The 21,242-nt window shown below is 54.4% G+C and overlaps 2 protein-coding genes across 5 annotated transcripts in view; one reads left to right on the top strand and one right to left on the bottom strand.

Annotated features, from left to right (window-relative positions):
• CUX2 (cut like homeobox 2) overlaps positions 1-16,625 on the top strand; it is a 53,562-nt gene extending 36,937 nt beyond the window's left edge. The window contains exons 2-20 of one of the 4 annotated variants that reach the window (XM_031592528.2): positions 644-722; positions 4,043-4,144; positions 4,247-4,370; positions 5,489-5,565; positions 5,653-5,719; positions 5,890-5,938; positions 6,065-6,169; positions 6,755-6,946; positions 7,025-7,083; positions 7,156-7,204; positions 7,309-7,408; positions 8,076-8,723; positions 9,321-9,422; positions 10,399-11,174; positions 11,591-11,750; positions 12,384-12,644; positions 12,934-13,122; positions 13,204-13,477; positions 14,074-16,625. In XM_031592528.2, coding sequence (XP_031448388.2) covers positions 644-722; positions 4,043-4,144; positions 4,247-4,370; positions 5,489-5,565; positions 5,653-5,719; positions 5,890-5,938; positions 6,065-6,169; positions 6,755-6,946; positions 7,025-7,083; positions 7,156-7,204; positions 7,309-7,408; positions 8,076-8,723; positions 9,321-9,422; positions 10,399-11,174; positions 11,591-11,750; positions 12,384-12,644; positions 12,934-13,122; positions 13,204-13,477; positions 14,074-14,740 — 4,080 coding nt within the window. In that variant the 3' untranslated portion in view covers positions 14,741-16,625. Of the gene's footprint in view, positions 1-643; positions 723-4,042; positions 4,145-4,246; positions 4,371-5,488; positions 5,566-5,652; positions 5,778-5,889; positions 5,939-6,064; positions 6,170-6,751; positions 6,947-7,024; positions 7,084-7,155; positions 7,205-7,308; positions 7,409-8,075; positions 8,724-9,320; positions 9,423-10,398; positions 11,175-11,590; positions 11,751-12,383; positions 12,672-12,933; positions 13,123-13,203; positions 13,478-14,073 lie in introns of those variants that run through there. The other 3 variants (XM_090152628.1, XM_090152629.1, XM_090152630.1) reach the window with 3 other exon arrangements.
• Positions 16,626-17,784: 1,159 nt separating this feature from the next.
• PHETA1 (PH domain containing endocytic trafficking adaptor 1) lies at positions 17,785-20,264 on the bottom strand. Its single transcript, XM_031592526.2, has 3 exons — positions 20,126-20,264; positions 19,668-19,828; positions 17,785-19,285 (listed from the first exon to the last, which is right to left on the bottom strand). Exon 3 carries the CDS (start codon positions 19,281-19,283, stop codon positions 18,567-18,569), a length of 717 nt encoding a protein of 238 aa, XP_031448386.2. The 5' UTR covers positions 19,284-19,285; positions 19,668-19,828; positions 20,126-20,264; the 3' UTR covers positions 17,785-18,566.
• Positions 20,265-21,242: the final 978 nt, after the last annotated feature.

The following is a 21,242-nucleotide window of genomic DNA, read 5'->3' as shown; positions in this document are numbered from 1 at the left end:
TTGGGGTTGAGTTTGGGGCTTGGTGGCTTTTTGAGATGGGAGCATTCCTATGGGTTCACCCCAAGACCTGGCTCTTGGGGACAGTGGGACATTCATGGAGGTCTCCTTGTTCCATTGGAGTCCTGTCCTGGACATCATGCATGGAGTAGGGCTGGAGGAACTCATCCAATGGGCAGTGGCACATAGAGAAATGGAACAGGAGAAAATGGTTCCCACCAATGAATGTTGGATGGGGCAGATGAAGGCACCATTGGTCTGGTAGCATGGTGGTGTGCCACCTCCCCACCAGCAGCAGACACAGCACAGAGGGGACAAGGGGACTGAGCTGAGAACTGTCTGAGTTCTGGTCCTATTGTATAGGACCCCGCGAGCACCCTCCCTTAGGGTGAGCATCGTCACACCAGCACAATACCAGGCAGAAATCTTATTTCTTATTTAAGCCCCGGCATTAAATTATAATTTTCATTTACTCAGAGTGCATCAATGATTCAGAGTGGCGTGACATTACAGCAGTGCGAAGAGTTCTGCCCAAGGCAGTGCACAGGATGCGAGCGGGGACACCATCCCGTGCCCCCATCCTTCCCCGTGAGCCCTTCCCTCCTCCAGCCCCATCCCTCACCGCCCTTTTCCCATCTCCCCGCAGGTGATTGCACTTAGTAAGAGGAGCAAGGAGGCTGAGACGGCTTTCCTGAGTGTTTGCAAGCAATTGATCGAGGCTCCAGGTAAGGACCGTGGCGGTGACCTGGCTGCATAGCAAGGAGGCAGCGCCGAGCAGCGGGGGCACAGCACCCAGCCCTGGCCCTGCAGACGTCCGCTCTTTGCATGTTGCTTTGAAAATCCCAACCGAAGAGACAAGTGGAAACAGCTTTTGCCATCGCTGTGTTTCAGCCCCTGAGCCAAATGCATCTTGACATTAGAAAAGGAATACATTTGCTCAGCCCTTGTAATAACACTGCGGCTATCCCCAGTTGTCTTTTTGACGGTAAGTTGGGTGAAATGACACAGCCCCGGCTCCTGGCAGCAGACTGTGGGGGCTGGGACCCCCCCGGGGGCTCCTCACGCAGCTCTGAGGGGAAACTGAGGCACGGTGCTGTGCAGCAGCCCTGGGGCTATGCCCGTCCCTGAGGACAGAGAGCTCCAAAGGGCTGAGGATGCACGGAAGGGCTCCTGCAGGGCCGCTAATTCATTTTCCAGACATTTAAGAATAACAAAATGTTTTAATGATTTCTTAGGGGAATTAGGGAGACATATTTTTGTCCTCATTAAATTTTATCCTGTGCTACAAGAACCAAATGTCAGCTCGCTTTGCAGAATCCAGTTATCTTCCCGGCCTCCTCACCTCCTCAGCACCCTCCCTGCACACCCTGTCACCTGCACAGAGAACACACATGCAGTCACATGCACACCACTGCAAACGCGTGCAATCACACGCACACCCATGCAAACACATGCACGCATTTGCATATTCCAACACTTCTTCCTGTGCTTGTGCAATCACATGCACACCTGTGCAATCACATGCAATTGCATGCACACACATGTGCGCACCCATGTGTCTGTCCCTGTCTGTCCCCGTCCATGTGTCTCTCTGCAGCCGAACACTTCCCAAGCACACTATAAGTCCTGATTCGACACTTTTTGCTCTGAATGGCTGCTGTCAACACAAATCTCTGGCAGCGACTGTAACGGAGCCTGATTGCTCAGCAAGAATTGTGATAAGTGAGCTGCTGTGTGTCTGTAATTACGGGAGAAAACCGTAAATCTTTGGGATATTGTTCACACAGATGTGGCGTGAAGGGAAGGGGGAGAAGCAGTAAAATGTGTTAAAAGCATAATTAATGTCATTGTTGTTGGGGATGATTTGATTTAAGCCCAGCTTTGATGTGTGGAGGGTTTCGTAGGGCTCTGGTGGATGGGGTGGAGCAGGTTGAGATGAGGCAGCATGAGGGGTTGTCAGCACAGTGTAAGGGCTGCTGGTGCCGGGATGCAGCATGGGCACATGTGGGTACAGCTTGGATGCATGATGGATTCATGTGGGTGCACCATGGGTGCATGCAGATGCACCATGGATGCCCTGTGAATTAGTGTGGATGCACTGTGCATTCATGTGGATGCACCATGGATGCACTATGGATTAGTGTGGATGCACTATGGATGCACCATGGATTCATGTGCATACACCACACATGCATCACAAATGCACTCTGGATGCACATGAATTCACCTGGATGCACTGTGGATGCTCTGTGGATGCCCTCTGCTCTTCTTTGTCCTCCAGCACAGAAGGCACAGGGATGGGCTGCAGCTCCCTGGGGACATTTGGTGCTGTGGGGTGCTGTAGGGGTGCTGTGAGAAAGGCCCCCATGGTGCCAGAGCTGGGGACACAGCAGAAATTGGAGTTCCTGCTGCAGCACTGCTGCTGTGAAATGACATCCAATAACGCCAGCTAGTGGCGGGACTTATTATATAGACAGAAATATTAAAATATATAGAGAGAGAGACTATAGGACAGCAGCTCTGGGGTGATTTCTCATTATGGGGATGAGCGGAGCTGCCAGCACGCATCGCATTGGGCACTGCCCCAGCATTTATTGACTGTGCCCTGGCTCCGGGGGGAGCACAAGGGGGGTCCCCAACCCCTCTGCCATGGGTGTAATTACCCGCATCGTTAGCTTGCCTGCTTATAGGCATTATTAATGGCCAGGAGGGCATCCAGCCCTCATCGGGGCTGTGCTACGCATTTTCACCCTCCATCCCCTTTGGCTCTGTATGGTGGAGGGGCCAATTCCCAAAATTCTTGGGTGGGTTTCCACAGCATGCTCACAGCAGGATGGACACTGAGCTGTGATGCCAGCTCCCATAAAGCATTCCAGGAGGGGTGGCACCAATGGCTTTTGCACTATAGTATTCAGTGGTATCCTGGGGGGACCCCAGACCCATTTTGCTGCTCACATCCATGCTAGGTGCTAGAAGGGAGAACCACAGGCCAACCCCTCTGCATTTGGGGCAGATAACCCAAAACCACCCACACTTCCCACAGAGGCAGTCTTACATTGGGGTTTTTCCATCTCCATTATGCTTCTTTCCCCTTGGATACCTGCCACTGCGCAGCTCCATCCCACTTCCCTGTTTGTCTAACTTTTTGACCCTGGAGAATTCCATTCTATTTCCTCTCTTTTCCATGAAGGGAAAAAAAATAAAGCACCCCAAACCTATATTAACCTGGCTCAATAGGAGGCATTTTCTTGAACTTATTAAAAAATCCAGACTTGTAAATTAATTTGTTCATGTTGTACAATGGCAGTGCAGATGGACTCATTAGCATGCACACAACAAATAATTATAGATGAATTTTTAGCTGGCCTGCTTAATGGGCTTGCTGGGTTAATTATGTCAATGTATAATTACATCAGCCCTGGGAGACATAATGGCACACCCTGCTGAGCAGACACTAGCTAATGATGGTGTAATGCTGACAGAGGGAAGACATACGGCTCTGAAAGCACCTGCTTACCTCGGCACAAACTGCCATTGTCTGCACCCAGACTGGGGAGACCAGGGCCAGTGGTGCCTCCACGCTTAGGGATGAGATTCTGCATGCGACCTTAGCAGTGCTTGGTTCTTGGGGGCTTTGGAAGGGTGACGGTGGCACATGGTGATGGCACATGGAGTAGCACATGGGATAACACCAAGGGTTCTGTTCCATCCATTGGGATGGCAATGGTGGCACACGGTGGTGACACATGGGATGGCATTAAGGGTTCCATCCATTGCGACTGCAGTGGTGTCACATGATGGCAACACAGGGAATGGCATCAAGGGTTCCATCCATTGGGATGGCTATGGTGACACATGGTGGTGGAACATGGGGTAGCATTGAGAGTTCCATCCCTGGTTTTAAGCAGGTTGCAGCTGGCTGCTGCCCTTGGCGTGAAGGGTGCAGGAATGAGGATTGTGGCACTCGTGCTTGGGAAGGTGGGATGGGACTGTTGGGTCCATGATTGTCCCCTGCCCCTGACATACAAAGTGCTGTTGCCCGCAGACCCTGCTCCAGTGCTGCTCCAGCGCCTTGAGCCTGAAAATCCACCCCTGAAAGATCTCAGCTGCCCCTGGAAGAAGTACCCGGAGCTCCTCGGCACCAAAGGTACCCAAAGTGCTGATGGTGCATGGGTGGCATCAGTGCTCCCCATCCACGTCCTCATGTGCTTCCAAGCACACAACCGTGTGACACATGTTCCTCCCGCAGAGCAGAGAGAAGGACCGTTGCCAGCAGCAGGACTCACGGCGGCTGAGACCACGCTCCCTGACATCGACAGCAAAGTGCTTTTGGCCGAAACCTTGCTGCAGAAAAATGAGGCAGAGAAACAAAAGTACGTGAATCTAGGAAAGGACCCCCATGGCATCACCTGCCTGGTGGTGTCCGTCTGTCTGCCCTTCTCCCAGCAGTTTCTGGGTGTGCCACGTGGTGTTGCTTGAGCAAATCGCTTAAATCGAGGCTGGCGGACGAAGCTCATTAAGCAGCCTTTTAATTGTGAGGCTCCCGGCTTTCCCAGCGGCGCGCTTAGCGGCGCTTCATTGCTATTCCTTAACGCACCGCACCCGTAACAAACGAGGAATCTTTAAACCCTAAATTGCAGAGCTCTCCGAGTAAGTTCCTGGCAAGTAAGGGCTATAAATAATGCAGAATAACTTTTCCCTGATTGCTTCCCCCCTCTAATTAATGACAGGAGGGGTTGCATTTTGGTGCATTTGGTATTTCTACTTTCCTTTCTTGGCTCCTTGTTTGGGGACACCAAGCAGGGACGGTGCTAGGACAACACCCCAGGGTACCATGGGGTCAGCAGGGTCTGGGGGACACCACTCTTGGGGACAGAGGATTGTCAGGGGACTGTAGAGTGTGGGGCTGTGCTAGCGACGTGCATTGCCATTTCCTCTTCCATTTCCCTAGTGATGTGTGTTGCCATCCCCTTTTCCGTAAAATCACAGAATAATTGATATTTGGGAAAGACCACTAAGTTCATCAAGTCCAACGACCATCCCATCACTGCCATGTCCACTCACAGAATCATAGGATCATAGAATCATTAATGTTGGGAAAGACCTCTAGGGTCATGAAGTCCAACCCCAACCCATTAGCTCATGCACACTAACCACATCCTTCAGTGCCACATCCCCATAGTTCTTGAACACCTTGTCCCCACCACCTCCCTGGGCAGCCTGTGCCAGTGCCTCACCACTCTTTGGGAGAATAAATTATTTCTAATATCCAACCTGAATGCAGCTTGGTGCAACTTAAGGCCAACACCACTTGTCCTTGCGATATGCATTGCCATCACTTTTTTTGTTTCTCTAGTGATGTGCATTGGCACTCGCTTTTCCATTTCTCTAGCAATGTGTATTGCCATTTTCCACCCAAAGTGATTTTTTACCACCGGGACCATAAACTATATAAATACGACCCTCACAGCTGATGCACTTCTCTCCACAGAGGGCTGCAAGAAGCCCAGCTCACTCTGGCCATGCGGCTGGGGGAAGCCGAAGAGAAGATCAAGGTGCTCCATTCAGGTAGGAAGGATGGAATGTGGGAGCCACAGTGTGCTGAACCCCCCAGCCCACTTCCCACCCATCTTCTCTCTTTTTCCCTGCTGCCAGCGCTGAAGGCGACACAAACAGAGCTGCTGGAGCTACGGTGTAAATACGATGAGGAGGCTGCCTCCAAGTGAGTCCCAGAGCGTATGAAGAGACTCAAAGTTGTGGTCACTCCCTAAATCTAAGATGTGTGTCTATGCTGCTGTCCTAGAAGGACTTCTGCCAACCACTGACTTTGTCCCTTGCCTCTGGGTTGGCCTCTGTGTGATACCATCTGATGCCTCTTGCTTCTTCTTTCAGGGCAGATGAAGTGGCCATGATCATGACCAATCTTGAAAAAGCCAACCAGGTGAGCTGAGAATTTCCAGTAGGGGATGGGAGCTGGATACTCAGGAGAGGCAGGCATGGTGCTGGGATTTGGTTCTGCCCCAGGCACGGGGTTGCCCATTCTGATGCACTTTCTGGTCTCTTGCAGCGTGCCGAGGCTGCACAGCGGGAGGTGGAGAGCTTGAGGGAGCAGCTGGCAGCTGTCAACAGCTCCCTGCGTCTGGCCTGCTGCTCCCCTCAGGGTGCTGCTGGGGTGAGCAGCTCCTATAGCATTGGGGAACATCCATCCTGTAGTGGTTGGGGACATCCCAAGTGGCTGGAAGCAGTCATTGCAGCTGTGAGCATCCCAGAGTGGTTGGGAGCATCCCATCACAGTTCATAGCATCCCACCGTGGCTGGGAGCACCCATAGCAACGGGGAACGTCCCATTGCATCCCAGAGCACAACATAGAGGTTAGGAGCACCCATCATGATCAGGAGCATCCCATAATGGCCAGAAGCATCCCATATAGCCAGGAGCATCCCATGCATGCAGCCAGAAGCATTCTTGGGAGCACCATTTTGCATTCAGCAGTATCCATCACATTTGGGAGGAGCCCAGAAGCAAAGCAGGAAGGATCCAGGCATTTTTTCACTGCTCTGGGGTCATAACATTGCTCATGCAACATTATGGGGAGCAGTCTCCCATAAGGTGGGGGATTTGCACTTCTATAGCATTCCACTGAACATGGAAGACCTCTGAGGACAGAGGAAGAGTCCATCCCACCCCATGCCAATGACAGCCCCCATGTCCCTGCATTGGGTGGCCAGGAGCTAATGCTGTACCCTCTCCCAGCAGGACAAAGTGAACTATTCCATGTGCTCAGGGTCAAGGCTGGAGGCCGCTCTGGCTGCCAAGGACCGGGAGATCCTACGGCTCCTGAAGGACATCCAGCACCTCCAGAGCTCACTGCAGGAGCTGGAGGAATCCTCTGCCAACCAGATTGCTGAGCTAGAGGGACAGCTGGCTGCCAAGAATGAAGCCATTGAGGTGTGGGGGCTTGGGTGGGCACAGGGTGGGCGCTGATCTGACTGTGTTGGCTTCACACCATGAGTGTGTCCTCCACAGAAGCTGGAGGAGAAGCTGCAGGCGCAAGCAGACTACGAGGAGATCAAGACAGAGCTGAGGTAGGCCTGCTCCCGCGGTCGGGCGCTGCGAGGCCACATCCCCCGCCTCACCGCCCCTCGTTTCTCCCCCAGCATCCTGAAGGCCATGAAGGTGGCATCCGCCAGCTGCAGCCTGCCCCAGGCAAGTGCCGTGGCGCGGGCCCGGCGTCCTGGTGGGATGCGGGAGGTCTACTGGCCCCACCAGAGCCCCGCTGCCCCAGCCCACCACTGCTTTGCCCCTTGCAGGGCATGTCAAAGCCGGAGGAGGCCCTGCTGCTGGGGAAGGAGGCATTCTACCCACCACAGAAGTACCTGCTGGAGAAGCCCAGCCTGATGGCCAGCACTGGTAGGGTAACGGCAGACATACATTGCCTCATGTGCCGTTAATTGTAGAAGCGTTGGTTGGAAGAGACCCTCAAGGTTGTCAAATCCAACCATCAACCTAGTTCTACAAAGACCTTTGCTAAACCATGTCTGTAAGAGCCATGTCCACATATACATTGTAGAATCGTGGAATGGTTGGGTTAGAAAGGATCTTACAGCCCCCTGGCTCCAGCCCTGCCGTGTGCTGGCTGCCCCCAGCTCAGGCTGCCCAGAGCCCATCCATGGCCTCAGGCACCTCCAGGGATGGGGCACCTCTGGGCAGCACTGCCAGGGCCTCACTGCCCTCTGAGTGAAGAAATCCCTCCTAACATCAGATCTAAATCTTCCCTCTTTTATTTTAAAACCATTCCCCTTTTTCTATTGCTATCAGACTGTATATATATAGTTTTATAGTCAATCTGTGCCCAATCACTTGGTTGCTTCTCCACATGTACTCTGTTGTGGGCAAAGGTCCAAGCCTGGAGCTTGACCACCATGGTCAAAGTTATGATGTTCACCATAGCTCACTCAGAAAGATGCTCAGAAAGAGCCTGGAGATGGGACTGGGGATTCCCAGCTAGGGAAGCTGAGGCAGGAGCATCTAGCCAGCAGGACTATAGTGCATGTCTGTCTCTCTCATTCATTTCTAGAGGAGGATCCCTCTGAAGACGAGTCAGGGAAGGACCCACTGGGCATGGAGCAGGCGTTCCCATCCCCCCAGCAGCTCCCGCACCCGCCGGCCGATGAGCCAGCCTCTCCCACTCCTCTCCCAGCTGTACCTGGCCCCAGCCTGGCTTCTGAAGGCCCCCGGACGTTCCCACTGTCCCCCTTCCCAGGAGGAGAGCGGCTCCCAGGGGACGCACTACTCCCCAAGGGCCCTCCACTACAGGGACCCCCGTACAAGAGTGAGGGTGCTGGAGGGGGACTGTCCTTCCCCACTGCTTTTTTCGGAGCCAAAAGCAGCTCTGTGCCCCCCAGCACTGTTCCACCCACCACCAGCCCACCTGATGAGCCTGCTGAGAGCAGCGGGGGCAGCTCAGCTGATGAGGAGCAGCTGGATACGGCTGACATCGCCTTCCAAGTGAAGGAACAGCTGCTGAAGCACAACATTGGGCAGAGGGTCTTTGGGCACTATGTGCTGGGGCTGTCACAGGGCTCTGTCAGTGAGATTCTGGCCCGACCCAAGCCCTGGCGCAAGCTGACGGTGAAGGGCAAGGAGCCGTTCATCAAGATGAAGCAGTTTCTGTCCGATGAGCAGAATGTACTGGCCCTGAGGACTATCCAGGTGCGCCAGAGAGGTGAGTGGTGGGGTGGCCCCAATGCCAGGTGCTGCCCTGAACTGCCCCTCTGCCACCACTGCACTCACATCTGAGCCCCATGGTGATGGACGGGGACACTATGGAGTCACCCATGGCATTCAAGGGTTGTCCCTAGTGGCCCCAGGTACTGCGGTCCATGGGGCACAAATGCCACAAACCATAACAGAAATGTGTCCCTGGATGAGTTTCATTCATTTAGTCTTCCATTGGGCTGTTCTGTGGTATACAAATCAACATTTTGGAATATATTGTTAAAATAATCAAGTTTTAGTGCTGCAGGACCGTGGTACGGTGTTGTCACCATCATGAAATAACTCCTGGCTCTGGGAACAGTGGCTCCTCATCAGTGTTTTGATTTGCCGTGGTATCATGGCATCTGATCCCATGTGTCCTCAGCTGTGTTGGAGGCAAGAACTGTCAGTAGGGGCTGGCAACTAATGAATAGTGGTGTTTTCCTTAAATCTAGCATCCCTAAAAATAACTAAACATGAGCAACAGTAAATACTTCCTGACGTACAAGTGGAGCTTGTAGAAGCAACGCTGGTGACAAATCTGTTGTCATGCTTCTTTGATCAGGTAGCATCACGCCGCGAATCAGAACGCCGGAAACTGGCTCCGACGATGCCATCAAAAACATCTTGGAGCAGGCAAAGAAGGAGATCGAGTCACAGAAGGGAGGTGTGTTCTGTCTGTAGGTGTTTGGAGACTGCAGGTTACATATCCTTGGGCCATCCCATCCAGAAATAAGGCTGAGACCTCAGGGTGGTTGTGAGGGGTTGGCAGTGCTTCCTAGCTTCTCCCATCCATATGCATGGCACTGGCCAAAATGGGTCTTTTGGCTATTTCTCCCATTGCTATCCATAGAGATTTGGGAGATTGGGGAAAGAACTGCTGGTAAATATTGCTGGAAACAAAACACTCAGGCACAAGTGCACATTGCCCTGTACCTAAGCTTTTGGAAACTTTGGACTTAACTTTTCCATCCTGCCTTTCCCAGAACAGATAATTAAATGAGAGCACACGATCCACATGGTGTGAGGAATCATTAAAGCAGTTCTGCTCACAGTCAATGACAAGAAATGAAATACATTAAAACGGGTAGTCTGCTGAGAAGGCAGAATCCTGGAGGATTACATTAGACAGGAATGGTGGAAAAACAGAGAAAACAAACACGGTTATTGCCATCGTTGGTAATGGGATTTATTCTGCAGTTGTCAAAATGTAATCACGCTTAGGTGCAGGAATGTCATGGCTGCTTTCCAGCCTCTTTGGCCAGCTGCCCCCAGTTTTGTTGTTCTGAATGGTGCTAATATGGTATCAGACATCCCTTTGGCCAGTTTGGGTCAGCTGTGCTGGCTCCCACCTCCTTGTGCAACCCCAGCTCCTCATTGCAGGGCAGCTTGAGGAGCTGAAAAGTCCTTGACTAAGTGTAAGCTCTGAACAGCTACAGCCAAAACATATGTGTGTTATCAGTATTACTCCCACCCTAAATCCAAAATACACCACCATATTATCCACTAGATATAAAATTAACTCCATCCCAACCAAAAGCAGGCAGGAACAAAACTCAAAATGCCAAAGCCTTCCCTCCCTCCTAGCCAGTACCTCTACGATTTCTGCACCCAGCGGTTCCCCTCATTGCCCTTCTTTGCAGGTGAGCCCAAAAACCCATCAACATCTCAAGCAGTGACCAATGGGACAGGTGGCAGCAGCTCAGAGGACGCCATCAAGAGCATCTTGGAGCAGGCGCGGCGGGAGATGCAGGCGCAGCAGCAGGCACTGCTGGAGATGGAGGCAGGGAGCAGTGGGCGGCCAGGGGGCACACCGCCCACTGAGCGTTCCACATTGGCCACCGTCAGCCAGAACATCGTCCCAGCCTACGTCAAGCAGGAGGAGGGCAGCGGGGCCAGCCCTGGTCCCCCACAGACGCCCCTTGCTGTCCTCTCGCCTGCTGCCTTTGTGCAGAGCATCATCCGCAAGGTGAAGTCGGAGATCGGTGATGCTGGTTCTTACTTCGACCAGCATTGGGCGTCAGAACGCAGCCTGCTCAACCGACCCTACACCTCTGTTTCGCCTTCGCTCTCCTCCTCTTCCTCGAGCTACTCCGGCATGGCCAATGGACGAGGCTGGCCAAGGGGTGAGCCTGCTGAGAGTGGAGCCAATGAGGATGAGCTGCCAGCAGCTGAGGATGAGCCACACCGATTGGCAGAGATGAAGGTGGAGGGTACTGGCATGGAGCCGGCAACCGGTGGCCGGCTGTCCTACTACCCTGCCTATGTACCACGCACCCTGAAGCCCACCGTCCCTCCACTGACACCAGAGCAGTATGAAATGTACATGTACAGGGAGGTGGACACACTGGAGCTGACCCGGCAGGTCAAGGAGAAGTTGGCCAAGAATGGCATCTGCCAGAGGATCTTTGGAGAGAAGGTACCGGCCTGGGGAATGGAGTCTGGTGTTCCCTCGGTGGGGTGGGAGCTGTCCATCCCAGCACCCAGGGCTGGTTGATGTCCTCCAGCACCTCCTGCCAGGGTCCTCATTGTGCCCCAGGGGTCCCCTCAGAGCCCTCAATGTCCAACCCAACCCAACCCAATTGGTTGGTGGCACTGCCCACAGGGAATGTGCTGTCCCCACAACCCATACCCAGTGGGTAGCCCTGAGGGTGATCCCAGCACCTGCACCAAGCACTGGAACCAAGGGATTTGGGCATACCATGGGGTGTGAGTGCAAGCCCTGTCCCCTCCACCCATCCTGCTCCTTGCCCCAGCGCGGCCGGGCTCGCGTCCTGTTCAGCAGGGACAATGGCCAAGGAGCAGCCCAGCACATAACGCCTGCACCGTACCCAGGTACTGGGCCTGTCCCAGGGCAGTGTGAGTGACATGCTGTCGCGGCCCAAGCCTTGGAGTAAGCTGACGCAGAAGGGACGGGAGCCCTTCATCCGCATGCAGCTCTGGCTGACGGACCAGCTGGGGCAAGGCATCAGCCAGCAGCCGACCCCATCCCAGGGTAAGTGCTGCTGCCGCCACATCCTTGCTCCGTAAACATCCCAATACCGTTCCCCTCCATCTCCTGCATCCTAATACAGGAGGATTTGGTCATGTCCTCATCCTATACAGCATCACTTCAGCACCAGCAGCTGCCCCAGGCTACTTGACATCACCCATTCTTCCTTCAGTCCAAAGCCTCCACTCCAATACATCCAGCTCATTTCAACCCCCCTTCATTAGTATGTTAGACAAGATAGGGCTGTGGCACAGCTCCTTCTAATGTTATTTTGTCAGAAATGGGTTTTGAAAGTCATCTAGTTAAAAAAAGAAAAGGAAAAACACAACAAAAATCCTTGGCTTTGTGCCTGGAATAAAGAAGTAGTTGGGTTTTTATGTTAATATTGTGTTTTCTCTCTTTAATTATTCCACTGTTGCCTCCTGCTCAGCCACAGATGCCGGAGAGGCTCTGCTGACTTTCTTCCTTTCAGGAATAATAAATAATAATAAATAACAGATGAATAATAAAAATAACCTTCACATCCCTGCTGCCATCCCCTCCCTTGACCCATTCCATCCTTGCGGCCCATTATTGGGTTTGGGCAGTGACCTCCCACCAGTGCCACTGACCTGTCCTCTCCCTGGTGCCACACAGCTAGCCCTGCTGAGCCACAGCCATCCCCCTCGCCGCCCCCCAGCCCCACAGAGCATGAGAAGGGCTCACAAGAGCCCCTTACCCTCGCCCTGGAGAGCAGCAAGGAAAACCAGCAGCCCGAGAGCAGAGTGGTGGCAGGCAAGGCACACCCCAACAGCCAAGGCCCTGTGGGCATCCAGGAGATCGTTGCCATGTCCCCTGAGCTGGACACCTACTCCATCACAAAGAAGGTCAAGGAGGTGTTGACAGACAACAATTTAGGTGCGAGCGCCATTTTGGGAGATGCTGGTGAGGCGAGTGGGTTCCCGGTTGACTGGCTGTTGGCAGGGTGTTGGGTGATGATGCGATGGGGTGGTGGAGTGATGGGTTGAGACATGAGGTGACCCAGGTGTTGAGGTAAAAGGGTGGTGGGGTGATAGAGTGATGGGGTGGTGGGTTGACATGCAGATGGAGTGACATGGTAACAGGGTGGCAGGGTGATTGGGACGTGGCTGGCTGGACACTGGTGCGACTTGTCCCTCTCTAACCACCTCTGCTTCTCCTCTGCCAGGCCAGCGGCTGTTTGGGGAGAGCATCCTGGGCCTGACGCAGGGCTCGGTGTCCGATCTCCTCTCCAGGCCCAAGCCATGGCACAAGCTGAGCCTGAAGGGGAGGGAGCCCTTTGTCCGCATGCAACTTTGGCTCAACGACCCTCACAATGTCGAAAAACTGCGTGACATGAAGAAGCTGGAGAAAAAAGGTGAGCACGGGGGTTGGGTGGCAGTGGATGAGCGGGGCGGAGGGGGCTGAGCGGCGCGCAGCTCTGTCTCCTCTCCTGCAGCCTACCTGAAGCGCCGGTATGGGCTGATGAGTGCCGGCTCAGACAGCGAGTCCCCTGGTGCCCGCTCCGAGTGTGCCAGTCCCGGCCTGCAGCCCCAGGACCTCAGCCTTCTGCAGATCAAGAAGCCACGGGTGGTGCTGGCTCCTGAGGAGAAGGAAGCCTTGAAAAAAGCCTACCAGCTGGAACCCTACCCCTCCCAGCAGACCATCGAGCTGCTCTCCTTCCAGCTCAACCTCAAGACCAACACCGTCATCAACTGGTTCCACAACTATAGGTATGGATGCTGCTGAAACAGCACAAAACAACCCTGAAATATGTCTTTAAATACTGATATCTAAAATAAACAAAAAAGTAGTAGGGGAAAATATGTACAAAAGTATTTGAGTTTGGAAGACTGCAAGCTGGAAAGAGCCCAAACGATGAGGGGTAATGGTCTCAAGTTGCACCAGGAGTTCAGGTTAGATAGTCAGAAAAATTTCTTCTACAAAAGAGTGGTCACGTGCTGGAATGGTCTGCCCAGAGAGATGGATGAGTCACTCTCCCTAGAGGTGTTCAAGAAACATTTAGATGTGGTACTAAGGGACATGATTTAGTGGGGAAATATTGGTGGTAGATGGGCAGTTGGACTGGATGATCTTGGTCTTTTCCAGCATTGGTGAATCTGTAATTTCTGTGATTCAAGGTGGGAGTGGGTTGGGTTTGGGTGTGATAATCTTAGGGCTCTTTACCAACATTAACGATTCTATGATTCTATCATTCTGTGAAAGACAAGTTGGGGTTTTTATGTTTGAAGCCTTCAATACAATTCCTGCCTGTTGATGTCTTTCCAAACTGCTATGATCACTCACACCCCGTGTTTGTGCCCCACAGGTCACGGATGCGACGGGAGATGCTGGTGGAAGGCACGCAAGACAACGACACGGACCCAGAGCAGAGCGGTGGGGCAGCCGGCCCAAGGCCTAGGGCCCCACACAGCCCTGACTCAGATACTGAGGACCGAAAACCCCTTTTCGGTGGGGGCGAGCACCCTTGCACTGGCGAGGTGAAGGTGAAAGAGGAGCAGGGAGAGGCGGGCAGCTGGAGCCGCCGGCGGGACTCGCGCAGCCCAGCCGGGACAGCAGAAAGCACTGGGCCCCCACAGGAGGAGCGAGGAGGAGCCCCTCGTGCCGCTGCCCCCAGCACCGGCGGCCTCCCGCGGCGGGGAGGCCGAGCCAGGGCCTCCGGAGGTCCTCCACCACCACCACCACCACTCCATCCTGACCCTGGTGGCTCGCAGTCATCGGCCAACTCATCCCGCTGTAGCCTGGAGGTTTCCCCCAGCTCGCCTTCCGCTGCCTCCTCACCTGGCCTTGCTGGTTCAGCTTCACCAGGGCCATCCTCTGCCGGGCCGGTGTCACCGGCACTGCCACCAGCCCCGTGTCCCCGGCTCAGCACCAGCGTCCAGCGACGTCACGAGAAGATGGCCAACCTCAACAACATCATCCACCGCCTGGAGCGGGCTGCCAACCGCGAGGAGGTCCTCGAGTGGGAGTTCTGAGCTGCCTTCCAGACACACACATCTCTATATTTTGTTAAACTCAGTGCGCACCGAGAGGTGGACCCTGCAAAGGCGTCCACGAAGCCGCCCCAGCTTTGTTTTCAATGTGAAAAACTGGGAACGATTTTAAAAAAGAAAAAGAAAAATATTTATAGACCTCTTTTAGATATTTTAATAAAAGGATACTTTGGAATTTATTAACAGCTTAAGCTGCTTTGATATTAAAGATAGCTATAAAATCAAGATGATGTAGCAGTCGTGTCATTAAATGTACACTGAAGTCTTGTAGTTTGCCACTGGATGAGATTAAAAACAAACAAACAAAAAAACCCACAGAAAAGACTTACTGAGCAAAGCCATCAAGAAGCACTATGAGACTGACCAAATTTAATAAACTTTTGCATAGCAGTTTTCCACATCTGTCTGTAAGACACTGCATCGCTTCTGCCCCATCCAGAGACTGTGTTATAGTCCATGAAGACTCTAAATCAGAAACCTTGACGCCATCGAGTATGTACTTAGTTCTGGTGGTATGTTTTTGAAACCTTTGTAACACAGAATGTCACGTGCAGTTGTATATGTTGTAGAAATGTCTGCAATAGCCTTCTGGAACAAGACGTAGCATGGTACAAATGCAGTCCCTCGCACTCCCTCGAGTCAGCAGCTGGTGCTGGCCCTGAGCAATGACAGCACCTGGAAAAGGGGGGGAAAGGCAAAACAGACCCAAATGAAGCAAGCTGTCTCTGATTGTGGTGGTGATGGGAAGAGGTACCTGGTTTTGACACCTGGGGCAGCTCCAGCTGGCTGGGGATGGCATTCGTGGTCCCCATGCTCTACTGTCATATGGAAAATGAAATCACTGGTGCCTAGGGACTCCAAAAAGCCAGGACGTGCCCTGCTCGGGGTTCTCCCTGCACCATGTGCAGCTTGGGAGGCTGAAGCACTTTTTTGGTTTGGAGGCTTTGGGATGTGGGCAGGGGGAGCATCCCCTTGACATGGCCATGCTCTCTTTCTGCGGCCGTGTCCCATTGTCATGGCCATGTCCCCTGCCATGACCACACCCGATTGTCATGGCTGTGTCCCCAAGCAGTGGCTACTACAGCATGTCTCAGTAAGCTGGGACATGGAGTGTCAAGCCATGCTCCTGCCCTACACTGTGCTTGGGGCTAAGTTGGGCAAAGCACAGTGCTGCCTTGCTACTGACCTAGTGCAAAGCCACAGCAGTGGTGTGGTGGCACTCCAACACCCAAATCACGTCCCTGGGGTGTTCCCATCTCACTGCCCCAACAACAAAATGCCTTTAGAAGAGGAGGGTGGATTGTGTCCTGTTCTGTTTCCTGTCCATTCCGTTTCTCAGTGCATTTTGCAAGCGCCAAGAATGCGGCGTGCCGCGCTCTGGCCATCCCCTCCACCATCTGTCACCTGATGAGAGGCACCACGGGGCTGTGGGGGAGAGCTCGATGCCAGCTCCGAGGCTATGCATTGACTTGTTTTCCACTGTAGACATTTTTATCAGAATAGAAGGTATTTTTATATTCTGGTGGTAGTCAGGGAGCAATTTCAAAAGCAAAGCTATTGGGCTCTCCAAAAGCAAGCTCGGCTCTGCACTGGCACGAGCTCCCTGAGGTCACCCTGCTGCCACCGCGCTGCCGAAGGTCGAGGCGTACCCATTGCCGACTGTTCTCCGTAGTGTGCTTGTGTTAGCTTTAGTGGAACGGGATTTGATGAAGCACTTAGGGTAGTCTTTGGAACATGGAAATCCTGTTGTACTAAAAGCTAGTGGGACATACTGATCACGTTTTGTTATAGGCTCATGTACTGTACTTCAAGAGTTTCTATGAGATCGATGAACTTTGTTAACAATTTTGGAAGGAACAAGTTCTGTAAAGAGCCACTAAATACAGAAGTTGGATAAGACTCCTGGTGTCGCGGTGTGTTTCTTCGCAGGAACTGAGACTTGCGGCGGTGGTTCACATCGAGTTTCATCCTTGCATTGGGTTTTAGGGCTCTTGCAGCCATCAACGTCACTCCATTGGGAAAAAGAGGGGTGTTCATGGGGTCGGTCCAGCTCAGGGTGCAGGCTTGCCCCATGGCAGCACATTCCCTGGTGCTTGGTTTCAGGTTGTGTCCACTTTGGCTTCCATTGGGAGCCTCCTGAGCATACAGAGCTCGGCATCGCCCAGTGATTTTGTAGCTACCACCACGAGGCAGGGAAGTTGGTGTGTGATGAATTAATAAATCCATATGTTGCGTATCTGTTTAAGCTTGTTTGTCGACTAACATGTTGGGAAGGATTTATTTTTAATGAATATCTGAACACCTTGAAAAGCTCGGCCAGCTGCCATGGAAACTGCAGCGGCTTCATTCTCCATCTGGATGCAGGGAGACGTCACCTCAGCTGCCCTCTGCAAGCCAGAATGCCGTGCAGGATGGCAGTGCCACCTATGTGACAGCAGGGCCCCCATCCCTGTGTCAGACTACCACCAGCCCCAGCGAGGGAATGGGTATAACTGTCCTGCCTCAGTGACTCACAGCCTTGGCAGAAGAATGGGGACCAAGGGGCACCACGGGGTGCTGCCCATGAGTCAGGTTTTAGTAGTGGTGTGCTCTAATGAGGATGGGAGCTAATGAAATATTTGGCTCAGATTACTGGGGAAAAGATGATTCTGCAGCTTGTTTGCAGACCATCTGACTTCCATCCGATGACACTTCTGCTCTTAGCAATGCTACAGTCATTTATGTACTCGTGGATAGCAGTGAGGACTGCTCACTGCTTCATCCCTGTCCTCCCCAGAACAGCTTCCAAGGCACAACCACACAGATCTGGCCTTCTGGACTCTGCTTTGTGATTTCTGCCACTCCAAAAGCAATCGCTATGCTGTCCCTACATAGGACCAGCACAGTGCCCTGATGCACCCTGAGTAAAACATACCATCCCATTCCATCCCTAATTCCACCCCAAACCCCAAACTCATCCCTTAGGAGTGCTTCAGGACCTGCTTTCCCAAATGAGCCAAATGTGCAAATGAGAAGGAGGCCAGAAGGGAATTCCTGAAGCAATATTTATTGTAGAAAAAGAGCTTGAGCCAGTTCTGAGAAGTCAAATGGAGATGCGGCCACTCGGCCCAACACAGGATTCCTCCTGCTCCAAGATTTGGAGGGGAAGGATTCAACAACTTTAGTGAAGTAAGAGCTGGTGTGATGGCTGACTACAGCAGTCACTGCACCAGCTGGGATATCACACAGTGCTTGGGCCAGCAGAATGGATACGAACCAGAGAAATGTCTGCACGAGACCCCAAGACTCCAATAGCAGCAACGCTCTGCTTGTGCACATGAATCACTCTGCTCCCTCTGCTGCTGACACACACGTTCCTTTTCATTGCTGCGACACTTCCCCTTTGTGAGCCAGCCCAGGGGTGACACCAGCCCCAAAAATATCTGTCCTGGAGCCCTGGAGGATGTGGTTGGGTGGAGGCAACTCCACTGTATGGTGAACTGGAGGACCAGGATCCTGCTGGGTGCCAGCAGCACACAAACATGAGACCATGGTGGCTGCTGTGCTTGGCACTGTGCTGCTGGGGAAGTGTGTTTGTTCTACAAACCACATCCTGTTGGAGCAGAGGGATGCCATGGGGCTCAGCTGGCCTTGAGGAGGTGAAGGCAGTTCCAGCTCTCTGGCAGTGCAACACCCATCCAAACTCCCCCCAGCATCCTTGCACCTGGAGGTCTCAGCGCACCCAGCTCAGCGCTTGATCCCCAGGAGCTGTGAGTCCTGTAGAGGGGACTGAGATTGTACTGAGGACACTCTGTGCCCGCAGGGCCTCTCAGGGCCGGTGCTGGCACTGCCGGTGCTGCCAGTCCTGCCGCAGCTGGGCCACCTCCCTTCCATAACGCTTGTGCAACCGGCAGAACGTCGAGATCTCAGCCACCCCGGTGTCACTGCTGGATGCTCGCCGGCGCGGAGGCAGCGGAGGTGGCCGTGGGTTGGTGTCACCATCACAACCATCATGCAGCTGGTCCATGCTGGGCACATTGTTCCACACCGCGCAGCCGTTCTCCTTTGGAGGAACCGTGGGCAGAGCCGGCAGGGAGTGCTCCATCCCCAAAGGCCGTGCCTTGCAGCAGGCCGGGCCGTGCCGGCAGCCCCACCGCATCTCCTCCAGCTGCTTCTCCAGCTCCCGCACCACCAGCCGCATGTAGTCAAAGCTGGCTCTCGACAGCGCCTTCACCCACGCCTCCATGGCCGCCTGGCTGTCGGCTGCCAGCACGTAGGTGCGCGATTTGGTGCCGCTGAAGCGGATGGCAAAGGCAAATTCCTCAGCCGAGTCGCAGAGCTCCACGGTGCAGCCCTCCAGCACGATGACGCCCACCGGCTCACGGCTCTCACGCTCCTCGAAGTAGAAGAGCATGTTGCCCTTGAGCACGAACCAGCGGCGGTGGTACGCCGTGTGCCGCTCGCCGCGCTTGTAGAGGAATCCAGAGTTGTCGGCCGGGGAGTCGCAGGTGGCATAGAACACCAAACTGCGCTCGTTCAGCTTCATGGCTGCAGGGAGAGGTGCGGGCGGTGTGTGCGCAGTGCTGCAGCCGCCCGCCGGCTCCTTGTTCCTGGTGGCACCCAGGAAATGGAGACGGAGAACAAACACCGCGGGCGGGCTCACCCCGGCACAATGCAGTGCTGCAGGTCGGGTGCTCCCAGGGAGGGCTCCGCACCCCAGGCGGTGTTTCCCCATAGAAAAGCCCCACTTGGGGCCGGTGCCTCCCCCCCCCGCTGTCCCACATCACACAGCGCAGGTAGCCTTGCGGCGGCGCTCCTCCCCGCAGCCCGGCCCATGAGACCCTCACGGGACAGCGTCGCACAGGGTCAGGCCATCCCTCCCCGTGTCCCCACACAGCGGTGCCCTCACCGTCCCGTTCCTTCCACCCACCTGAGCTGTGGGGCACGGCTCTATCTCTGGGCTCCGGCTGTTGGTGACCTTGGGGGACACGGAAGCACTGGATGCAGGGACGGCCGCTGGCACGGGGCCGGCACCCCGCTGCCCACACTCTCTCTGCCCCGAAATGACGAATTTCAGCGCGTCACCGCTGCCTGCCCAGCACAAGACGGACACGTGCGAGGATGACCATTATGTTCCTACTGAGCCACATCGCAGGACAAAAGGAGCCAGGAGAGGGCTTCCAGCTCCGGGGCACCAATCGGGATCTCAAAGCCTTTTGGGAGGGGGACATTTGCGCGCGGGGAGAGCGCCCCAGCCCTCAGCGGGACCGCCCCGACCGAACCCCACCGCCGATTCCCCAGCACCGCACGGTCCCGCTCCGCTTCGGCCCCGCTCGAGTCCCACCCCGGTCCCGCTCGGGGCCGCCCCCGCTCCCATCCCCCGGGCACCTTTTGTCCTCGGCTTTCCGCACCCCGGCTCGGCTCGGGCCGCCCCTCGGGCGGGGCGCTGCCACCCGGCTCCTCCCCGCACGCTGCTGCCGCTGCTGCCGCCGCCGCCGCCGCCGCCGCCGCCCCTCGGAGACCCCGGCCCGACCCAGGGGTCCCAGCTGGATGGATGGATGAGTACAGACAGCTCTAGATAGGCTGAGCAGCGGGCCCAGGTGAACCTCATCAAGTTGAACAAATCCAAGCGCGAGGGCTGCACCTGGGTCGTGGCAACCGCTGCAATCAGTACGAACTGGAGGATGAAAGGATTGAACGCAGCTGTGCCCAAACGAACATGTGGGTACAGGTGGATGGCAGCTGGATGTGAGCCAGCAGCGTGCCCTCGCAGCCCTGAAACCAACATATCCTGGGCTGCTGCCCAGTGTGGGCAGCAGGGTGGGGGAGGTGCTCCTGTCCCTCTGCTCTGGCACAGGGTGCCCAGAGAGATGGCGGTGCTCCATCCCTGCAGATACCCACGCTCAGGGGAGGGGGCTGTGAGCACTGCTGGAGCTGTGGGTGTCCCTGTGCACTGCAGGCAGTGGGAGCAGACGGCCTTTGGGGGTTCTTTCCGACTCAAACAGTTTTATGATTCTTATGGATGCATGGATGGGCAAAAAAGATGAGAGCTCAGTGCTCACCACAGCTGCACAACACTGCATTTTTCTCTTGCTCTCCATTTCCTCCAGGTTCTTTGTCCTCCTCAGCGATGTGCACATTTTGTAGAAGCACTGTTGGGTTTTGCTTTGCAGAGAGCCAAGAAATCCCACTGCAGGCAACCGCTGCTGCAGGGGCAAAAGGTTTTCAGTTCACCAAAGAGTTCCTCTGTCACCTGTGGACTTTCTCTTTCGGTCTACAAAAAGGGATTGAAGCAGCACTAAAACCACTCAGGTTTTATCTTCCCCCTTTCACAGGGGGCTCTGCCCACGGCCCGGCCACGCAGTGCTCATTGGCACAGCTACATCTGGAGGAGGGAGAGCCACGGGGAGAAGGCAGAGCTTTATTAGAGTGGAGGGGAGCTGTGGGGAGCCTCGACTGCTCCCTGCAGCCTCGTTAGCAGGAGTCGTGGAGTTGTTCCTCCCCT

The sequence above is a fragment of the Phasianus colchicus genome, chromosome 18 (assembly GCF_987193195.1).
Source record: "Phasianus colchicus chromosome 18, bPhaCol1.hap1.1, whole genome shotgun sequence".
Classification (NCBI taxonomy): Eukaryota; Metazoa; Chordata; class Aves; order Galliformes; family Phasianidae; genus Phasianus; species Phasianus colchicus.
This window is presented reverse-complemented; position numbering and strand designations above follow the sequence as displayed.